Here is a 24,334-nt window from a genome sequence, read left to right as displayed (position 1 = left end):
GCCAAATACAGTCAAAACTAGAGGCTCTGACGGCCAGGGTCACCGAGGCAGAGGAACGCGTTAGCGAATTGGAGGATGGGTTAGTAGAAGAAAAAACGAAAATAGAAGCTGGTCTTAAAAAACCACGCCCACGAATGTAGATTACGGGAGATTACTGACTCTATGAAACGATCCAATGTCAGAATCATCGGCATCCCTGCAAGATAATTCTTAACCCTAGTTGTGGTCCTACATTTATAACTAAATTAACTTTGTTTGCTTCATCCTACCCTTCTTCACTGTATGAAATCTGAAATGTGACATGCATAAGTAATGATAAATGCTGGAAAACCACATTATGTTTTTGTCCTTATATTCTTAGCCCTTAAACTTCTTATCATTTGCTCTCCATCCAAACCCCTATACTCAGAATTCATCCTCTCTAAGGAGTGTTCCACATGAACCCCAAGCGCTTATTCTCTTCCCCCATCCTGCTCCTCTCAATCTTGCTACCAGTTATGCTCACTACTTTTAGGTTATTGACTCACATTTTCATTAAACCAGCAACTCTCATCTTGCACATGATGCATGATGCTCTCCACTGTAGTTATAAACCCTAAACTTCCCTAGGTATCTGCTAAATCCAACACAGATCACCAGGTTCTAAATTAGTTCTGTACATGAGGCAACAGTAAAACAAAAGACAAACAAATTAAAACCCCATAAAAACAAGACCAGTCATTACCTGTTAGTGCTTATGTCCATAATATTTATTAAGTAATAGGAATAACAACAATCAGAACCCAAAGTCAAACTGAATAAATATAACTCCTCACAATTTTAGATTTCATCCTATGGCTTCCATTCAATTCCTCTTCCCATTTCCCCTCCTCCTCCTGCTTTTTGTTTAAAGCAGATGGCCTCATTTATCCCAATAGAAGTCGTCAATACTGAGTCTCCCCTGATGGTTGCCTACACTGTATGTCTCCTTGGCCCCTTTCTTCTTTACTAATCAGCAAACTCAGTGGTATTCTTCCTCTATCTGCAACTTTCTTTAAATAATTGACCCCCTGCCTTTTGTTCTATTTTCACTCTCATCTTAAACCAAATATTGTGATGTGGACTCATATCTCTTGGCTAATAAATATATGTATAAGATACAAACAGTAAGTATTATGTGTTTGCAACTAAGCAACTTGTGCTAAGGTTTTTCATGGTAGAAATGTGAATTAAAGCTTCTGTGTATTTATGCCCCACCCCCATGAGGATTACTGCTCTGTTAGATTGGAGGATGTAACTGATTCCATTTAATTAAAAGTTTCTATTCTCTGACGCTCCACCTACCACCCACCCTCCCTACCCCCAGAGATGGCTAGTCTCCAGCAGTTTTTATGGACAATGCTGCCCTCTGGTGGCTTAAGATTTTCAAGTTGGCAGGTTATCCATATAAGATACAGATCGATTGATCGATCTCCACGTGTATTTGAAAATTACTAGTAAATTTTTAAGCGTTTAACAGAATTTAAGTATATAAAATATCACTTTAATTTATTAATAAGTAAAAGTTTAAAATTATGGCCATTATTTTAGGTAGATTTAAATAAATTAGTAGCATATCACAGATTGTTTGAATTGTAAACTGGAAAGGTACTAGAAAGTTATTTTTCTGTAAGAAGAAAACCAGAGGTATAGAGTCTTAAATGATTCATTCACAGATACAAAGTGACATATGTGCTACATTATTAATCTAGTAGAAGATTAAAGTATCATAATTGGAGAGGATCCCACTGATTTTCTTTTTCATGACTTTAGCCTTAACCTTACCTTGAATATTTCTATTCTGAATATATGTTGTGAGGGGGCAGTAGAGAAAAAGAAGGAGGAGAATTTAAAGGTCATCATTAACATTTTCAGAATTCAAATTTCAAAGAAAAAATTTGCTTTTATTTCATCAATCTAATATTTTGATCAAACAAAAGCAAAACAAAAGCTTAACAGAGATATAACACCTCCCACAGTAGTAAGAATGCAATTTGGTTTACAATCCTGTAATTAGAGTAATGATCCCCATAAAAAATTATATCATTGCCATTTTGGATTTTTACCTAACAGATTACACTTAACGACCACTGTCAAAATGTTAAATTTAAGATGTGGTTGTTAACTTGTATGTCTGGTTGTCCTTTTACATTTGTTACCCTACCATGCCACCTTGTGACAGATAAAAATGGGCTTAATTTTTGCCGGATAATGATTATGTCTAATTTTTGTCCATTAAAACATTCGTTTTTATTTATGAGCATAGATTTCTTATTTAAACTTTTGCTAAAACCTATTATTTACTGTGCTGATTTATTAAAAATGAACTTAACAACAACAAAAATCCCTTAGTTGTAAGAATTAGCAAGAAAGACCTAATTATTTCCAGAGACATATTCTCATAAAATAAACTTTTCTTTACCTTCACTATCAGAAACTATTGCAAACATTGTAAATATCTTTAAAGAAATAGATCTTGAACATGAATAATAATTATTTGTTGAACTTTGGCTGAATCAGTACTTAAGCCACTTCTGATATTTGAACTCCCCCCAGGAGTTTCAGAAACTATCATTGTTCTCAAAACAGCTATTTAAAGAATGTTTGTTGATACTAATGAAGATGAATAAAAATATACATCGAAGCAATAAAAAAGTTTATCAAACTACCCTAACTTACCGTACTGGATTCTATTTCCCCAGGACTGAAAGAAAGTCTCATTATTGTTAAGACTTTGGAGTTACTATTTCCATGGGAACTGCCAGATAGTACTCAATTCACTGAGGTCTGATGAACTTAATACGAGTTTACATCACAGGAATGTGGGATGCACAAAGCAAGTTGAATGGAGCATATATTTACATTTTCTTTAAAAATGTTTAAAATTTCAATCTTTTAAACCTGACAAACTTTTAGTACGCAACAAAAAATACTACAGTTATCTCAAAAAGATAAAAGGTGTCACTAATTTAACACTAAAAAAGGAAAGCAGAACTTTTGTGAATATAAAAATAAACCATCAGAAATTTATCAATAAAGTGCTGTGCCAAGAAATATCAGCTATTTCTTAGAAACCAATGGTATTTTGGTTATTTTTATTTTTGTTTTTTAAAAAATATATATATACATTTTTTAGAATTCTATGGAATTAATAATTAAAAATAATAAGTTGGAAAATTAATAAAGAAAAATTAATCTTCTGAATGCCTCTTTGTATACTTATATAATCTAGAACTATAAGATAAATATAGAGTCTCTGTTTTTCTCAGGACTAATGTTACTTTTATGAAAACATTTCACTGACATTAAAATCATTGTAAAAGAAGCTGTGAACAAGGAAAACTCAAAACAGCTTTTAAAAAGAGGTCACATTACTTATATTAACCCTTAGAGTCCATGAGTAAATATTTATAAAATTATAAGTAAATGCTAAGGTATACACAACATGCAAAAATTTTAAGTAGTTTAAATTATAGATATAAAATCATAATGACCTGCTATTTCTTGCCCTGACACTATAAACTACTCCACTATTAAATAATAATACTAAAATGATTAGAGGTATCCAAAGAAAGAAACGATTTGGAGAATCAAATGGGATAGAAGAAAGGATGCCTCTGAACATTTCCTAAATTCGGCATAATCCTGAAGATATACATTGTATTTCTTTTCCAAAGTGTCAAGCTGTGAAGCCCTCATAGCTAATATTCATGAAACTAACATATTTATTGAAATAATTTATCAAATAATCAAGCAATTTTAAAAACACACAAACGAATAAACACATGAAGCAGACACTCTTTAGAATCAACATTTGTCAAAGTGAACCAAATTAGAAAAAAATTACAGTGTAATTCTCAGCGCACAATAGATATAATAATCAATAATGAAGTAAGAAACAGCGAAAATGAAAATAGCATTTAAGTATATAACAAATCATTTAATGTAATAACATAATTTTTGCTAAGTTTCCTTGAGTTTTCAGAATTATTATCTTAGACATACTCATATCTGTGCATTTCATTTCTGTTCTTATTATTAAATATGATTTGGTAACTATTATTTTAAAAGAATTTAACTTTAATATCAGACACATAATTATTACTCAAAGAGCATTCATCACCCACCTAATTTTTTCTTTAATTTCTTTGATTTCATCTTCTGTGCTCTCTTCAACATTTGCTGAGCAGTAGCAATATCCTTGAAGCCCCTATTAAAAGATTAAATTTAATAAAGGCAAAACAAATATCCAGACCATATTAATATATGCAAATGCATATAAACATACATATCTGAACTATATTATACTAAAACAAATTTAGATTCCCATTTAAGAATCTGTAATTTAACAGATACACAGTTTCTTAAAAATGAATAATTCCTAAAGCCTTGAAAAATATCTACCCTGAACATTTAAAAGTCTCTCAATTTCTTCATATTTTAGTGTAAAATAGACCACATACCATTCTTTTGAAATTTTTTCTTCTTTTTCAGTTTTTAGCAAACTCTTTCTGTTGGTCTTTGATTCAGGTGTCCAGGATAAAGTCCTATTTTCTGATCTGGCAATAGAAAAAAACTACACTAACTGAATCAACACAAGTATATCAGCACTTTTTAAAACTACAAGCTGTTTATGTTGTCTCAAACTTGGAAATAAAATCCATTTAAATTACAGAAACACTTTATCTTGAAAAGTAATAAAAGTCTGCCATTAATTTAAAATGTTTACATTTCAATTACTTGAAGCATATTTCAATCCTTTTGTCGAAAGAAATGCAGCACTGCAATTTTTATTTTAATCCTTATCTCTACCTATAGAATAGTACTTAAAAGTTCACTTGTTTACAACAATTAATGACATTATTTCACTGACACTTCACTTTTGTTGTTACTTTAATGAAGCAACTTCACACATTTTTTTTACTGAAAATCCCATAAAATGATTACACTTTTAACATTAAATGCTTTTCCATCTTCTAAACAAGGAAATTTGTACCTAATTTTCATCATTTTACCACTTTTGTAGTAAGTGTAATACTCTCCACATGGGTTGATCCTCTAACAGAGTAATTTAGCTTACCTGCTATGAAACTGCGCATGTTCTGACGAAAACAAATCATCTTTCTCATTACAAAGCCATGCTTGAGCTGGATGACTTGGTAAATTCAGTGAAGTATCGTCATATTTTAAGGTTCCAGAGAACTTATCAGGAAAATAACGTATATTAAGTATAAAATACATTGAAAAATTCTAGCATTTATATCCTATTACTTTAAATGCATACTGCTGAGTAGCCTCCCAAGGGAAACACATATAAAAATTGAAAATTATAATAAAATTAAATTTATGTAATACACATATAAATGTCCTTTATTGTAGTGGTGAGGGATATGCTTTTTGGTATTGTTTGTATATACAGAATGATTAATTGCAAAGATCTTAAAAATATCAGAAAACAAAAACTTCAAAGATTATCAAATAAATAACAGATATTGCAGTCCATTGACCTCTGACTGAGAATCTTCAGCTGTTGCCCTCTTAATGCATATTTTTGTATTTTTAAAGTGCTGTCAACTAGTGATTTTAGTCTACTGCCAAATATGCAGCTGAAGTATATCATTTTTTTTTTTGCTACTGTGAAATAAAGTGTTGAAAGAAATCCAAAATAAAGAAAAAAAGAGAAGCAAATGAAAGAAAAGCTATATGAAAAATTACATCTGGGGATGAGGAGGAAGTCAGAGGCTTCTAAAAGTAATTGTGTTTTTCAAGTCAATAAATTGCATTATTAATCACTGCAACACAGCATAACCTTAAAAAATGAGCAAAAATGGAGCACTAAGAGATTTCCATGACATGTTACCTTTGGCCAGTGCAGCTGGTTTGGGAGAAGCAGTGTTTGTGAAGGGAAGCGGGTGGAATCTAAAGTTAGCCATTCTTTCTCTAAGGCAGCCTGCACAAATAATAAACATTAATGTACATAATTCAGTTTGTATAACTTTTACAAAGAATCTTTTACATTGTCTTTTATACTACAAATGTTAAGAGAATATATCGGAATTTTTATTTACAGGAAAATGTGCTACTTGCTATTGTGAGATGTTATACTTCTGTTTAATGCAAACATTGTAAAAAAATAAAAGACTTTTCATCCCTAAGTGGGATAAAGTGAGAATTTGAGTACTCGAGTGTTCCAAAAAATAAGAGGTGCAAATTGTTCAGTGTATTTAACTGTTTGATAACCATGATTCTGAGCCATCTCCAGATGTAACTGAGGGAAATAATCCTTTATCTCTTTATAATGCAAATTTTAATATTTTCCACCAACCCTCGCTATTGAAAATTTATGGTATTTTAACACATTAGTATCAGTTTTTCCATAAACACTGCCTATATCTTTTACTTAATTTTTTCAAAAATTTCACAAATTTTCTGAAGTGTGTGAATGATAAAAAATGTAAATTTAAACTTTGAAATACTATTATAGCTCCCTCCACTATTTATCTTAAAACATCTTTACTCTACTTATCTAATTACCAAATTTATTTTATCTTTTGACAATGGAACTATACTAAATGCTACATCATTTAGGATATAATTATCTAAATTTTATTATCTGGATTAGCTAATATGACTTAGAATAAACTTCTGTGGTTCTATAATGTTTTTTGAATCTTTACAAAAAAGATCAGAATGCCCATGAACTTGTTTTTTAAAAGGTTCTAAAAAATTAAGACATTTGTTATTTTTATTTTTAAAGATTTATTTTTTAAATTTAATTAATTTATTTAGATTTTATTTATTTATCTGAGAGAGAGATAGCAAGCACAAGCAGGGGGAGGGGCAGGGAGAGAGCAGAAGCAGACTCCCCAGTGAGCACAGAGCCCTATGTGGGGCTTGATCCCACAACCCTGGGATCATGACCCGAGCCAAAGGCTCAGACTAAGCCACTCAGGTGCCCCTTTTTAAAGATGTATTTATATATTTTAGAGAGAGGGAAAGCATGAGTGGCGGTGGGGGGGGGGGAGAAGGAGAGAGAATCTCAAGCTGACTCCACACTGAGCAGGAGCCCTACATGGGGCTCAATCTCATAACCCTAAGATCATGACCTGAGCCAAAACCAAGAGTTGGACCCTTACCTGACTGTGCCACCCAGGTGCCCCAGTAATCAAATATTTTTGATTTAAAAACTAGAATTATATTCTGAGGAGAACTAAATGCAATTTTCCATTTATACAATTTCAGTGTTTCTTGACTATATCTTGAAAGACCATTGGGAAGGAAAGACTAAGACATCCTGACTATAGGCTAGCAGTACAATGACAGACTTTTACTTATAGAACATAGTCTTAGAATACCTATTTAAATTCATGTTATTTAAATACCTATGTAAATAGGGCACCTCCACTCAGTTGTTTGACAGGTACATTGTCCAATTTTTTCCAGGCAGACATTATTAACATATATATCATAGTTATATATCAGTTATATATGTTTTAAGAATACATATCTGGCTTAAAAGTGCTATTTGATGCAAACAGGATTCAAGGCTCAGATTTTTTAATTCTTTCTTTTGTATGGCAAATAAAGAAAAATACAGTTCTATCCCATGAAAGATCAAGGTCCATGGCATAGCAGCTATTATCAAATTTGTATTCTTACTCTGGTGAAAACTACTAAAGCAAAGAGAGAATGTGAAGATGTGGAGACAATATGATAAAAGGCAATGTACCAGAGGATTCTTGGAAGATGGTGGAGTAGGAAGAACTGGGACCCTGTCTCCCAACCTAGAAAATGATTGCACTTACAGAATCTATCTGATATAACTATTTTGGAACGCTGGAGTCTATTGAAGGCATATAACTTCCAGGGGAAAACTTGGATGGTAAATTGTGGTTAATTTTAGTCAATTTCAGCTCTTAGCACAGTAGTCAGCTTTTAGCACAGCTACCTAACTCTACCCCCAGGCCCTGAGTTAGTCAGCTATTCATGTGTTCCAGGATTAGCTTGCACATAGCTTGTAGAGCCAGGGTGGACAATGAGGACCACCTGTCCTCCAAATATGGTGATCTGTGCACTGATCATTGATTACTTCTGGTCGCAGAGGTGCAAAGAGATGGGTGTTCTTGTACTTCCCCTCTTGTTGCAAGCCCCTGCCCTACCAGCTAAGTGATTTCCAGGGAATTTAATGGGCTGGTGTCCTTCCCCATCCTTTCATTTTTCTCTTTTTCATCTTTTGGAGCCAGATATCAAAGACTAGGATGCTCATATTTTTTTTTTAAAAAAAGGCTAGAATATTCTAAAGCATTTGCATATATGTGGGAAATTAGAAGGTCAACATACATATCCAGGGAAAGGCACAGACTCGAAAAGACCTGAGAAGACCTTAAATTTATAACTCAGGGTGATCTTCAGCAAAGAGACAGCCTATAATAATACAAAAACAAACATAATAAAAACAAAACCCCAGCAAACCCTGGGGAAGAGAATCTAATATCTAGAATTACCATAATTATTACATTCAATGTCCAATTGTAAATTTAAAAAGTCACAAACCATTCAAAGAAACAGAAAAGTTTATGGCCCATTCAGAGGAAAAATAAATAAATCAAACAGAACTATCCCTAAAAAAAGACCTCATGGCAAATTTACTAGACAAAGATTTTAAAATAATTGTTTTGAAGATAGCCAAAGAACCAAAAGGAGAGAAAATGATGTATAAACAAAATGGAAATATCAATAAAGAGATAAGAAATCTAAAGAGAAATCAAGAAAAAAGTTTGGAGCTGAAAAGTACAGTAGCTGAAATGAAATATTCTCTAGTGGAATTCACTAGAGAGATCTGTCTCTGAGTAGGCAGATAAAAGAATTAGTGAACTTGAAGATGGACAATGGAAATTAACAAGTTTGAGAAATAGAAAAAAAAAGATTGAAGAAAAATGAATAGAACCTAAGGAATCTGTGACATACCATCAAGCAGACCAACATATGTATCATGGAAGTCATAGAAGGAGTAGAGAAAGAAAGAAGCAGAATGCATATTTGAAGAACTAATAGCCAAAATTTTCCCAAATTCAATGACAGACCTGAATATAAACATCCAAGAAACTCCAAGAACTTGAAATACAATGAACTCAGAGACCCACACCAAGACACATAATCAAACTTTCAGAAAGTCAAAGACAGAATCTTAAAAGAAGCCAATGAGAAATAACTGTCACATACAAGGAATCCTCAATAAGACAGCTAGCAGATTTCTTATCAGAAACTTTGAAGTCCTGAAGGCAGTGAGCTGATATATTCAAAGTGCTAAAAGTTAAATAAAAACAAAAACAAAAACAAAAAAAAACCTGTCAACCAAAATTCCTATATTGTCAAAAATGTCCTTCAAAATCAAGAAATTAAGATAGTCCCAGATAAACAAATGCTGAGAAGTTTATTACCTTTAGATCTGCCCTGAAAGAAATGCTAAAGAGAGTCCTGCAGGTTGAAATGAAGACACAAGCAGCAATAGGAAGTCATATGAAAAAAACCAAAGGTCTCAGTAAAGATAAATACATGGGAAACCATAGAAGCCAATATTATTGTAACAACAGTTTGTAACCCTACTTTTTGTTTTCTACATGATTTAAGGAGACTAATACACAAAAAAACAATTAGCAGTTTAAAAGCTAGTATTATTGTAACTTTAGTTTATAACTCTACATTTAGTTTCCTACATAACTTAAAACACTAATGCATTTAAATGAATTTTGGTTTATGTACATAAAGAGGTAATTTTGCGATATCAACAGAAAGGGGTGGAGATGGAGCTGTAAAGGAGCAAGTTTGGGGATGCTACAGGAGTTAAGAGGGTATAAATTCAAACTGCAGTGTTATAACTTTAGAATATTAAGGGGGATTGAGGAGTTATTGTTTAATACCTATATAGTTTCAGTTTTACAGGATGAAGAGAGTTCTGGATATGGATTAAATGGTGGTGATGGTAAAATAACTTTATGAATGTATTTAATACCATTGAATGTACACTTAAAAATTAAGGTGGTAAGTTTTGTTTTATGTGTATCTTACCAAAATTTTAAAAATTGGAAGAAAAATTTTAAATGTAATGTGCCACTTGAGGACTAACTGTGGAAAGGACCAGTATCGCCAGGCAAGGAGCCTTATTTATATACACTGTTGTGTATACACACACACACAACATTTTTTCTTTTAAATACCTGCCAACCACCTCCTATTTTATATTCTCTGGGACTCCAGCTGTTTTCTTCCTCAAGTAGGACAAAAACTCACAAAGAGTGACTTCTTTGCCATATCACATGGATGTTGATCAAGTCTCTTTCTTAAGCTATACAAAGTCTGGGGGAAAATTTAGTCTTTAAATTGATATCTTAAAGTGCAGAAGACTTTGAAAATAGTTTTTCTTGGTTTTTAATGCAAGGTCACAAATTTTTATAAGATTCCAGAACAATTCTTTAATCACTATCTCAGAAATTTCTAGAAGCATGAAGAGAAGGCTTAGTATAAAATACTAAAGATACTTTAGTAATTATATAATCACAAACAAAAAATGTTACCACGACTACTGATTTATGTGAGTTCAAGCTTATTAATATCTAGTATATTTGGCAGTACTTTGAATGTTGAAAAAAATCTCAAAATGTCAAGAGGAATTGGCCAAGATTATAAATATACTACTGTTTTAAAAATGTATATTAATATATCATGCTTACCACTGGACATTTATACAAATTTTAGTTACTGCTTAAGAAAATCTTCTGTTCAGATATTCTTTAACTTACAACTGAGGATCTGGAAAGCTTTCTGGTTATTAGAAGACTACTAGCAAATTTACTTACATATTAAAAATGAACTTGGACTTGGATAGATCTGTAGCTTTGTGTTCACAACCAAGTGTTTGATCAGATACACATGTATTTGGATTTTGACCAGAGAAGAAATCATTATTCTACAATTCAACTTTGAGAGTCTAGAATATAAGGCCATCAGGAAGAAGAGCTACAAATAACACTCTTGTTTATTTGGGTGTGTATATGCAAAATTTTTCAGGCCATCTACTGTAATCCTTTCATTTGATTCATGAAACTAGGATCAGACTTGCCTTAAGTCACAAGTCAGTGAGAATTGAACAAGTCCTAGAAATGCTAAAAGCCAGGATTTGATGTTTTTCTCCCTCTCTTTGCTATCTCCTCCCCTGTCCCAACACTTTCCTCCTCTTCTGCCCAAGTTGCCTCTTACTATCCCCAAAATAATTCTTTCTAATGCTTCCTGATAACTTTAGGAACATCTTAGAATCCTTACAGTTTGAAAACTTGGCTCATTATGAATCTCAAATCTCACTTTCTAAACACTCTCCTCTGGGGTGCCTGGGTAGTTCAGTCGGTTAAGTGTCTGACTTCAGCTCAGGTCATGATCCCAGGGTGCTGGGATGGAGCTCCATGTGGGGCTCTGTGCTCAGCAGGGAGTCTAGAGATTCCTTCTCCCTCTGCCCCTCCCCTGGCTTGTGCTCTCTCTCCCAAATAAATAAATAAAATCTTAAAAATTAATAAGTAAACCCTCTCCTCCATCCTCAATGCAAAACATGGTGGCTTATATTGTTGATATATGCTATATGTTGCATGCCATTGTTATATGCCATGCATACCTCTTTTCAACAAACAAAATGTCACTTTAGTCTTTTTCTTTGCCTATAATTTAGATTGCATTTGTTTATTTTCCCATAATGTACTGGAATATGTAATACTCTGTAAAGTTAATTTGAGACAGGGATCAAACATGAACTCCAAAATTGAAAGTTGCCCAGCTTGACACATTTGTCTTCTCAAAAATTATTCCTGAAAACTTACTGAATTTTACTTTGGTCTGAGACAAAAAACAAATCCAAATCTGACTGTTGTGGTTTTCTATATTTATGTTATATTAGCTTTTCTCATCTTCTCTAGGTTTAGGGAACCATAAGAGGACTTGAAATGTTTAAATTTAAAGATAACTTTATTGGTTTTTTATATATTGGCCTCTATACAGTATTAAGTAACAGAGAAGATAAACTTCATTAAATCAAGTCAACAAATAAAAGTATCAACTAAAATTACTTTATAATTTAAAAGGTGCAAAATAAAAGTGCAACTGTAGATCACTATGCCACATTAGACTTAACATACCTGTTATTTAGATATTTATTTGTTATTACAGATATTTTATGGCAAGGTGGCAAAAATCCCCCCTAAAAAAGATTGAGACCCAAGTTTATTAAAACTTCCATGAAAATAATTCTTTCAAAAAGGTTTTTCACTGTATGGTGACTAACATCATAATTTAAAAAAAAAAAAAAAAGGTTATTCACCTTGCACTGTGAACTCAAAGCCCAATAAAATGTCTTATTCATCACTGTTTTCAAGGTTCATTATGAGCAATATATAATAGGTGCTTAATGCAGGGAGAAAATTCTCCATAGGTCTCTATTTCTGCATGTCTTGTGACAGCTTTCTTTCCAGACTATCTTTTCAAGGATCTTGATATAGCTAACACCCTGGGAAGATATAGTGTTTTCCCCCGTGTTAGAGGGCACTGTGTTACCCAGGACTCATGTGGAATGAGCCATGTTGATTCAACTGATAGAGTTTGGACATGGTTCACAGTGGAGGAAGGAGCTAAAGTTATCTTGTGAGTAGGGCTTTTAGGCTAATTCAATGTACTGTTGTTATTGCTTCTATATCTGAATTGTAAAGTAGAAATTGATGTATTACATGTTTTACTTTTCACCCCATAAGTGCCAGAGGGGCTTATCCCCATAGGGGAAGAGTTGCAGGTAGAGAAGTATTAGTGTGATAAATTCTTGTAATTTGACACCTGTTGGGTTACCTATGGCACAGGATTTAGTTTGAGTTCTCTAACCTCTGAGGTTTTAAAACGTGAACTCAAAATCATGTATTTTCCTTCAGGTGTTTTTATTTTTTTTAAAGATTTTATTTATTTATTTGACAGAGAGAGAAGACACAGCCAGCAAGAGAGGGAACACAAGCAGGGGGAGTGGGAGAGGAAGAAGCAGGCTCCTAGCAGAGGAGCCTGATGTGGGGCTCAATCCCAGAACGCTGGGATCACGCCCTGAGCCGAAGGCAGACGCTTAACCGCTGTGCCACCCAGGCGCCCCTCCTTCAGGTGTTTTTTAATTCCATGTAGAATATGTGTAGGAGAGATACCTAGAATCAAAGGACAATAGAAACACCTGGAGTGCTATAAAGCTAAGAAGAAACTTCAGTCACTTGATGCCATGGAGAAAGGGATTAGAATCGAGGGACAAACAAGGTGAGGGTAACCTGGTAAACATGCCACTTTTAGTTGAGAAACCATATTAGCTCAGCTTGTAAGAGAAACCAGAAATACAACAGCCACAATAAAGCTTGAAAACAAGCCTCAAAAGAATCTCTGCCCATATGCTATCTGCCTGCAAGATTAAAATTCAATCCTCTTCAGAGAAAGAAAACATCTTGTAGGGTCTTTACACTTTTCTCCCATATATGTCTGATACTTAATCAAAGGTTAAATGCTAAAAAAGAGAATTGACTGACTCAAAATGCAAGAGATATACACTCAATAGAAATAAACCTACAAGTGATCCAGGTGTTGCAATTAACTAAGAAAGCTTTGAAAATATCATACTTGGTATGTTCAAGAAAATATAGGAAGTGATAGAAAACTTCAACGTAACTGGGATTTACAATAAATAATCAAGTAAAAATTCTAGAACTAAAAAATAGAATAACTAAAATTAAGAATTCAAAATATAGGCTAAAAATTATTAGGTATCTCAAGAGAGATGATTAGTAAACTACAAGATAGGTCAGTAGGAAACATCCATGTTAAAATAGAGAAGCAGGGGCACCTGGGTGGTGCAGTCATTAAGCGTCTGCCTTCAGCTCAGGGCATGATCCCAGCATTCTGGGATCGAGCCCCACATCAGGCTTCTCTACTAGGAGCCTGCTTCTTCCTCTCCCACTCCCCCTGCTTGTGTTCCCTCTCTCACTGGCTGTCTCTCTCTCTGTCAAATAAATAAATAAAATCTTTAAAAAAAATAAAATACAGAAGCAAAAAAAAGAGAACAAATCAAAAGAGAGTCTAAGAGACCCATGTGAAATGGTGAGAAACTCTAACGTATACATTTTTGGAACCACTTTCCCTCAAAGAAGAGAAATAATGAAAAAGATTAAATGTTTGAAATAACTGGCTATGATATTTCCAAAACTGCTGAAAGACATAAATCACAGATTCAAGAAGACATATGGCCTCCTTACTACAAGCAGAGTAAATACAAATAAAATCACACCATCACTGAAAACCACAGAAAATGAACCTTAAAAGTAGGCTGGGGAATGGGGGTGTGAGGATAATATCTTTAGAGAAGAAAAAATAAGACTTATTACTAACTTTTCAACAGAGTTCATGAAAGTCAGAAGCCAATGAAATAGCATCTTTAAACACCAAAACTTTACCTAGAATTCTATACATAGAGGAGATGTCCTTCAAAATTTGAAGTAAGAGAAATGTTCAAGCAATAAAAAAGACTCCCCTGAAGTTAACTAATTACTAAAGAAAATCCTTCAGGGAAAGGAAAATGAATCCAGATGGAATCATGTTAATGTAGGGAGAAATGAAATACATGGAAAAACAACCACAAACTAACAAGCTAATGAAGGGGGGAAAAGGAAAAACAAACAAACAAAAAACTTGATTCATGCAAGAGAAGTCAATAAAAAACTAAAAGGAAATAAGGAACACATAGGACAAGCAAAAAACAAATACAAAGATGGTATTTATAAACCTAATTATACTCTTATTAAAATAAATTTAAATAGTCTGAATATGTTAATGAAAAAATGTCAGAGTAGAATATAAAAATAAGCAAAACCCAATTATATACTCTTATAAGAGTCACACTTTAAATATAAAACAGAGAAATGTTGAATGGGAATGGCTAGAAAAATATATACTACTATAAAATTACTAGCTAAAAGAAAGCTGTAGGTTTGAAAATATTGGAGAAGGAAACACTAAGGCATTTAATTAAAGAAGGAAACTATATCAAAGAAGGGAATTTTATTATGATGAAAGGGTCATGGATACAATGTCTTAACTATGTATGCCCTAAGTACGAGGCAAAATTTGACAGAACTAAAAGGTCATTTAGAAAAACCCACAATCATAGTAAGAGAGTCTAGCATTTTTCTGTCAATAACTGATAGAATTCCTCTGCCCCAAATCACTAAGGATTAAGAAGTTTTTTTAAAACAACAATTAATAAACCTGAAGTAACTGAGATTTTAGTAACAATATACTTAACATTCCTTTCAAGTAGACATGGAACATTTCTCCAAATAGAATATATGCTGAGACACACATTTAGGAAACAAATAAATCAATCTCACATCAAACTCTTCCAGAAAACAGAAACAGAGGAAACACTTCCCAGTCAAATGTATAAGGCCAACATAACCTTGACACCAAAACCTAGATTAGGAGTTTTATAAAAAAGAAAATTTACAGGTCTAACTTCTTCTTGAATATAAATGCTAATCATAAACAAGCATTAATAAACCAAATTCAGAGATACGTAAAAAAGATAATACATTATAGCTAAGTTGGTTTATTTGAATATGAGATTTAATGTTTGAAAATCAATTTATATGCATAAAAAGTATTCGATAAAATCCAACTCATATATAAAATCATCATCATCATATTAACCTCTTGGAATGGTAAAGATATGTTAAGGATGGTTACTTCCTTAATTAAATGTAGAGTTTCTACAAGAAATCGATGTTAAACATCTTATTTAGTGGTGGAATATTGAAAGCTTTCTCTCAGAGACCAGAAGCTAGAAAATGATGTCTGCTAATATCACCACTATTCAACACTTTCCTGGAAATAGTAAGGCAAGAAAAAGAAATAAAAGCCATAAGAAGTGGAAAAAAAGAAATAAAATTGTAATTATTCTCAGATGACATGATTGTATATACAGAATATAAAAGACCTGTGAGACAACCTACTAAAATTAATAAGTGATTTCAGCAAAGTGGCTGAATATAAGGTCAAAATACAAAAATAAACACAATATCAGAAAACATAAAATATCTAGAAATAAGTCTAAGCAAAATTATACAAGACAACTATGAAGAAAACTAGAGTATGTGGACAGAAATTTTAAATGGTTTACATAAGTGGTAGGACAGTCTACATGGATTTAAAAAAGTAATAGCCTAAAAATATCAGTTCTTCCAAGTTGATTTATAGATTCATTTGCCCCAAGGGAACATGACCTCTTCCTCATACTCTATACAAAAATTAATTCTAGATGCATCCAGACTTAAATGCTGAAAATTAATAAGGTCTCTAGAATATTTTAATGATCTAAGAGTAAGAAAAGATTTCTTATATGTCAGAACAATTAAAAATTTTTTTAATTTGAAATTAGAAATGTTCTGTTTGTTAAAATTAACCATAAAGACACTGAAAAGGTAAGCCCCAGAGCTTAGACAAGATATTTGCAAAGGAAAACAGAGTAGTATTCAGAATATATAAAGAAGTTCTACAAATCAATAAGAAAAAAAGATGTACAACCCAATGGAAAAATATGGAAACACTTGATTATGTCACAAAAGTGACTAAATGGTCATAAAGCATGCTAAAAGATATTCAACATTATTAATTATGACAGAAATGCCAATTAAAACAACCATAAGATACCATTACAAACTTACTGGAATGGAAGAAAAAGACATGAAAATACAAAGTGTTGGTAAAGATAGAACTCCCCTAAAACTCTCATATTCTGCTGATAGGACTATAAACTGATATAATCACTATGGAATAACATTAGGCACTATCTACTAAACACAGGTAAACATTAAGGCTCAGAAATTCTATTCCTAAAAGTAGTATGAATATGCACATCAGAAGACATGCACAAGAATGTTCATAGCATTTGGTCATAATAGGCAATACTAGAAATAACAACAAATATCTTCCAATAGTAGTACAGACTTTTAAAAAGTAGTATATTCAAAAAATAGGTAAAAAGTGGTATTTGCAAAAGAGTGGTATATTTACAACTACACTCAACAACATAGATAAATCTCACAGACATATTATTACGTGAAAGAAGAGTACATACTATATGATTCCACATACAGGAAGTTCATAAATAGGGAAGACTAATCTATGATGATGGAGTTATGAATACTAGAGAGGCATGAGGAAGTCTGGGAGTGTTCATATGTTCTATATCTTCATCCGAGTAGTGTTTGTGTAGTGTAACTGTCTAGAGAAGAGGAAGTACAGGGAGTAAAACCAGAATGTGAAAAGCAAGGGCTTTATACAATAAAATGGTTCTCAATGGGTGGAAGCATATGGAAGCCACAGGAAAGAAGTGGCATAGATGTCTGGATAGTGTGCTACCTTAATATGGAATATTTAAATAACAATTTAAAGAAGGTGTTTTCATTTTCCTAGGCAACAAAAACTACAAAATGTTATTAAGCAGGGCATAAATAAGCTCAGAGTTATATTTAATGAAGGATAACATAAAAAAAAACAATCTGGTCAAAGAGCACACACAGAAACTCTTGTAAATATTCTATGACCATGTATCTACTGTACATGCTTGTAAAGTATATAAAGAAGATATTAAGAAATTAGAAGCATACTTTTTCAAGTGTTGTTTAAAAAAATCTATAACACAATGTTAAGAGGATAAAAATCCTTGAAATTGATTTAGCTCCAAAGTAGTACGCTAAAAAAATTTTAAGACCAATATTTATATTTTGTAGTTGGTACTTACTTCATCAAATGTAAAATCCTCTAAGTTTATTTCTTCATATTCTTCTTCAGATTCTTCATTCTTAATAGCCTCTAAAGCTGTTGTCAGTTTCTTTCTTAAAAGAAAGCCCTTCCAAACTGCCTAAACAAAAATTTAAAGCATGTTATACAAGGTTATAGATCAAACTACAAACCAGATTCTCTGTGTTATCCCATTAGGAAGATAAAACATCTAAGACCTTAGTTTAATGGCTCAATAATCTGTTTTTTGAACTTTATGTGACACTTAAAACTGTAAGATAAATTAAACAACTGCATGTGTCTAAAGTTCTGAATCTCAGGAGACTTTCCTTGTGGTAAGCAGAAAAGAATCTCTAAAACTCCCTCAACTGCACATGTAGGTCAACCAATCAATTATCTGACAATTCCACCAGGACCCATTCTAAACTAAGAAGAAAGAGATATAAAGGAAAACCAATTTTTCTAATTTTCAAATAATTATGTATAAAATAAACTAACACACATTTAGGAAAATTTCAACATATACAAATGGCCATATTAGAGAGGTACTATCCTGGCCCATAACTAACTATTAACTAATTTCATTTTAAAATAAACTAAGCACATAATAATAGAATTAAAACCATTCAGATTCCTCAATAATGTTGGAGTAGAGAAAGCTTTCCCACCCATAACTCCAAGAACATGATAATTTTTAAAGAATAAGTATTAGGGAATGAGCTCCAGGATACATTAAGTGTAAAAAAACAAGATAGAAATGAGTGCGTATTGAATGCTACCATTTATCTATGAGAGATTGTATATAAATATATAATAAACATATAAATTATATAAACATATATATTTAAATTTATATATGTACATGTGGTTGCTAATATTTAAAAAGGAAAAGTGTAACTAGTAAAATTAATTTTAAAAATTATTAAGTATAGAGGCAGAAAATAGGATAGAAGTTTCAGCAACAGAAGCCAGACTTCTTTGAATATACCTTTCTTTGATTTGACTTTGGAATTGTGCATATGCTTAAGATAATCATGAAATAAACAAATATGAAATAAAAAGGAATTCCTGAAGAAATAGAAAAATATGTTTCATGCTATAGGCATAAACACTCAGAATTTATTTAAAGTGACTTTAAAATAGATTTATTAGACTATCTTCCTAATGAAATATACTCAAAAGAAATTTCATTACAAAAGATACCTTCAATATGTTTTCATATTCGTATTGTTAGTATTAATATTGGTATTGTTATTACAGAAAATATATTTTTCTGTAGAAAATAGCCAGATTATATATAACAATAGAAGTCACTCACAACCTCTGCAGCAACCAACCTAGAAAGCTAAACCACAACCTCAGCAACAATTAGCCAAGAATGGTCAAGACTTGGTCAATCAATGACTGTCAGCCTCCCTATTTTTATCCTACTTCTTACTCCAGACCAACCACAGATAGCCAAATATGCTTCCCAACCAGTCACAGAATATGCCACACTTCAAGCTAGCTGCCCGCTTTCTACCTTCCCCATACCAAAAACCTCCAATTAGACCATATCTGAAGACCTCTCTCTCTCTCTCTTTTTCCTACTCCCCTTTCTGCCTTTGAGCTTATGCCAATGGCAATTGATGGGGGCTGACTCCCTTGCTACAGCACTCTCTGAATAAATATATGGTCACCTCTGAAGTATGCTAGGAAACCTCATTAATCTAAAAATTGGTAAAATGGCATCAAGCATTTAACCTACCTTTCCAGTATGAACTGTACCTCAAGGTAACTAAATAGTCAATTAAACTAAGTTTCTCTTTACTGACATATTTTAGTTAATGAAGAAATTGTATGTAGAGTATCAATATTTTACAAACTGTTAATACAAGAATTGATTGATCTAGGCAATGATTATCAATGGTCACTAGTATTCCGAAAAGAGAGGCGACTAGACATTATGTACCTCCTCACTGCAATACATACCACCACTTATGAAATATTCTTGATAAAAAACCAAACCCAAGTCACATGAAATTTTAGAAACTACTGTCAGCTTATAGAAAACAAGGGAGCAAAAAATATGCAAGTGATAACATGGGAATGCATCTGGCAAAACACAGGAAGTAGAAATCTACAGGACAAAAGACCTGGTTTCCTTAATAAATAAACTGCAAGGAAAAAAGAGAGGGATATTCTTAAAAGACTTAACATTTAAACTGAAGGCAAAGTAATGACCTTATTTATATTTTGATCAAAAAAATTTATAAACAAACATTTATAAAACAGTAGAGAAATCTGAATATTGATATTTGGTGATAATGAAAAATAATTTTTAATTTTTAGGTTGGTAATTATTGTACTTATACTTAAAACAATACATCCTATAGAAATTCATACTGAAATATTTATAAAAGAAATGATATCTGTGATTTATTTCAAATAATCTGGTGATGAGTGGGGAGAGGTGGGTTGGTTACAGAAGAGTTGGTTATAGAAGATATCAAAGTGACCTGCAGACTTAGGGAAAAAAGAGTCTAAAGGGAACTCTTTAGCCCAGACCTTCAACAAGAATTGGCTCACTCTGGTTCACAATGGATCCAGCTCCACTCATCAGGGATCGGACTTCTATTCTACAAAGCTCTAGAATGAATTACACAGTGTGTGTCTTTCTGGTGTGACACATATAGACACTTCCCTCCTGAAACTGCAATAGGGTCAAGGATTCAAGTTCCAGCCATCTCTATTCAGTTTATGAGAAATAATGGTAATATATAACATGTTCAGATTCTTCTCCTAGCTTATTTGTTTCTCTCAAGGTTTTAACTTTTCCCCAATAATCCATCCACAATAAATTCATCTTTCTCACACATTCAAACTAATTCCCTGGCCAGGCAATTCTACCTATATTAGACATATATGACATGTTTTTTTCCCTTCAACTACTATCACCTCCCACATCCAGAACATACCATATATTTGTTCCCTGTTAAAATCCTTCACACATCTCCAGCCATGTTCATCCTGTATTTTCCAGTTGTTACAGGAGTTCAGTTTCACTATAACTTATTAGTCCAGTAATATGAAATTCTAGGTTCTTTCATTTCCACTATCCTTTATACCTAGAGTTCCATTCTCTTACATATTTACAATGAGCCCTATCTATGTCTCAAGGTGTATCCTATATCCTTTATATTAGCTGGGGCAAGCTATGTATGATAACAAAAATATCCAAAAATGTATAATAACTCAAAAAACAATAGCTTATTTCTTAATCACCTAACAAACATTGAGAGCCTGAAAAAGACAATGGGCAGTGCTTTAACATAAAGTGATTCAGGTATCCAGATATTGCCGACTCTACATTCCTGACAGACACCTTCCAAAAATGCCTCAGAAGCTGTCTTCATTTCAATCAACCAGAAAGGATAAAGAATATGAAGGAATGTCTGTGGCACATTTAATGAGCCAGATATGGAAGTGGTACATGTATCTTTCATTCATATTGTATTGACTGGAACTCAGAAAAAGGCCATGTTAAAGTGCAAGGGAAGATGGGATATCTAGTCAGGCTGTATGCTTGGAAGAAGAGGAGAATGTGTGGTTTGGTGAGCAGAGAGCAGTCTCTATGACATCCACCATAAAATTTCCATTTTGCTCCTTCTAAAGCCCAGGCTCTTTCTATTGTATCATGCTCTGCTCTCCAGGATGGCTAGGCAATCTAGAATTCATATTTTAATATGAATGGTTTAAGAAACTAGATGATTGTTCTCAGGAGATGAGAAAATGAAATTGAGATGACTTCAATAATTTTAAGTAGCATGATGTACAACAAAAGAGACTCATTCTAAGTCGCAGAAAAAGGCTAGATTATGCTTACTTTTGTTACAGATACACGGAAGCTCAACAAAAGAACATTCAGAGATATTAGTCACTGAACTAGACTGTTTCACAAAGTAGTGAATTTCTCTTTATTGAACAGAATGAAGAGAAGTTTAATATCCATGTACCATCAGTGCTGAAAAAGTATTGCTCATCAACTGATGACAGTAGGGAGTTTGGTCTGCATGATACATTCATTCCTCACGTAGCAGAATAATATTTTGAGATAGTAACTGGAGTTCTTTCTTTTCTTCAGAGTTTCCCTAAATCCATTGCCCTACCCCGACTCCCACCACCATTCACGCATCAGTAACACCTTTGCCTACGCATTGCCTTCAGGAGTACAGTTCAGACAAATTAAGTCAACTGAAATACTCGATATATTCATTAGAACCGCCGCAAAGATAATTTTAAAACTATTGTTTTAATAGTAAAAGCGAGCAACTTAATTTAAAGGCTATTCTTCTAGTTGTATATGCCAATGCCTTGGAGGCATACATGACTCCTCTATCTCTCATATGGCACATCCCCATGAACTGATATTATCAGCTCCAACTTCAAAGGATGTATGCCTCAAAATAAACCAACATAGATTCTGGAATGTGATTTTCTCACCACTTCTACTGCAACACTCTGATCCTTGCTACCATTATCCTTTGTCTGAATTACTGTAATAGCTCCTAACTGATTTTTCGGCTTCTATTCCTGCCTTCGTACAGTATAATCACAACATAAAGTAAACTTGATCATGTGAGTCCACTGCTCAGATTCCTGTAATATCTTCACATGTCATTCAGAGTAAAAGCCAAAGTCTTTACCATGACTTATGATTTGTAAGTGTTACCTTTCTCCCCTCAATCACTGTCCAGTCATACTGGCTTCTTGCTGCTCTTTAAACACTGCAGTTTGCTCCTAAATCAGATATTCCACAGTCTGGAATGTTCTTCCCCCAGACATCCATCCAATGGCTTAATCTCTCACTGCAATGTCACCTTTTCTGCTCTTCTATCTCCATCATATCTGAAATGATAAACTTTCCCTTGATACTCCTATCCTGCTTTTCCTACTTTATTTTTCCTTTGAAGCCTTATCACTATCTAACATACTTATTTACTAACTGCTCATTCCAACAGAATATAAGCTAGTAAGATTTTTGTATCAAGAAATATTTATTGAATGAATGAATAAAGGAAAACATTAAATTTTTGGTTACTATCTTTCAATTCAGGCACTATACCATGAATTTCCACAGACCTTATTTTATGTATTTATTTAGTTTATATAATATTTATGTTTTTATTTAGTTCTGCCTCTTCCATCAGAATATAAACTGCATGAGGGCAGAGAACTTGTATGGTTTGTTTAGAGTTATGGTTCCTGAACACAGAACAGTGCTTGACAAATAGTAGGTTCTAAAATAAATTTGATAAATAAATAAATAAATAAAAGGATGAATGTGAATGTTAGAACTTCATGCGAAAATCTGATCTCAGTGAGGCTGAATCAAGTCTATTCACTACTTGCTTTCTGAATTTTTAATTTGAACATGTATTTGAAGGCCTTTAATGAATATTTTAGGAGATTTTTAAACATGCTCCAAAAAGAGCTGTAGATTAGGCCAAGTGAGTGTTGCTACGGCTAATCAAATGTTAGCAGATGTGGCAAATGACATATCTGAGTAGAAGCTTTAAATATGATTGTGTGGTTCAGTTTGGCCCTTGATTATGAGAATAGTATTTCTAAATTATAGACCACTCCTTCAGCCTAGATACTAAGCACAGGCACAGCCAACCTGCAGCCTACATAGCACCTGAGTAAGAAATAAATCCAGTAGTTGTAAATCACTAAGATTTGGTGGTTGTCTGTTTTACGGAATAACCCAGTGAAAGATGAGAAATACATCTCTCAGGACTATTTCACCAAAAGATTAAAACTAACCTGAATAAGAATAGCAGCCTTCTCCCTCTGTTCTTGGATATTCACAATTTTTTCTCTTTTTTCTCTCTTTAAAATAGTTTTACTCTTGATGCAGTAATTTGGCTGGGATATCAGGGGTCCTATTGCAGCAGTATGTAGCCTTGTAGAGAAATGAATATGTCGGCGCACGATGTAACCGCGCCAGTATGCTTGGATTACCATAGCTGCCATACTATTAAGAAAAGAAAAGAAAACATGTTCAGTACCCATAAAAACACAGTTGTAGGTGAGAGGTCCTCATAAACTATTTTTGTAAACATGAAATACGTAAGGTATTATTTAAAAATAAGAACTTTTTGGTTTAACTATAGGCACATAAGTAAAAATGGGATGGAAAACCTTCAAATCTGAAAGACAGAAATGGCCCAGTAACTTAGAGAAAAGAAGCATTCTTATCTGAAGATGAAGGGACGACAAGAAGAATCTGAATAAACAGGCTTTGCTAAATTTACCCCAGTTTACTATGTTTAGCTCATACTCTTTGCCCTAATCATATTTTCCACGACCTTCTACTTTTCATCAAACCTAATATAAAAATGCTCAGGTTTAACCATTTCTTCAGGTCTTTATTTCTTTATGAAGACTGCCATGTCATGTAAAACTTACATTAAATATATTTTTT

The 24,334-nt window shown here is 32.9% G+C and overlaps 1 protein-coding gene across 1 annotated transcript in view; it reads right to left on the bottom strand.

Annotated features, from left to right (window-relative positions):
• The window catches only part of LRRIQ1 (leucine rich repeats and IQ motif containing 1), a 183,096-nt gene that overhangs the window by 101,306 nt on the left and 57,456 nt on the right, over positions 1-24,334 (bottom strand). Inside the window, exons 13-18 of the mRNA XM_034643664.1 lie at positions 23,674-23,884; positions 17,870-17,989; positions 5,879-5,968; positions 5,099-5,220; positions 4,482-4,577; positions 4,146-4,228 (exon numbers count right to left, since the gene is read on the bottom strand). Of these exons, the coding sequence (XP_034499555.1) occupies positions 4,146-4,228; positions 4,482-4,577; positions 5,099-5,220; positions 5,879-5,968; positions 17,870-17,989; positions 23,674-23,884 (722 nt within the window). The remainder of the gene's footprint in view (positions 1-4,145; positions 4,229-4,481; positions 4,578-5,098; positions 5,221-5,878; positions 5,969-17,869; positions 17,990-23,673; positions 23,885-24,334) is intronic.

The sequence above is a fragment of the Ailuropoda melanoleuca genome, chromosome 15 (genome assembly GCF_002007445.2).
Source record: "Ailuropoda melanoleuca isolate Jingjing chromosome 15, ASM200744v2, whole genome shotgun sequence".
In the NCBI taxonomy this organism is placed as follows: Eukaryota; Metazoa; Chordata; class Mammalia; order Carnivora; family Ursidae; genus Ailuropoda; species Ailuropoda melanoleuca.
The sequence above is the reverse complement of the archived record's forward strand: the minus strand, read 5'-3'. Positions and strand labels throughout refer to the sequence as shown.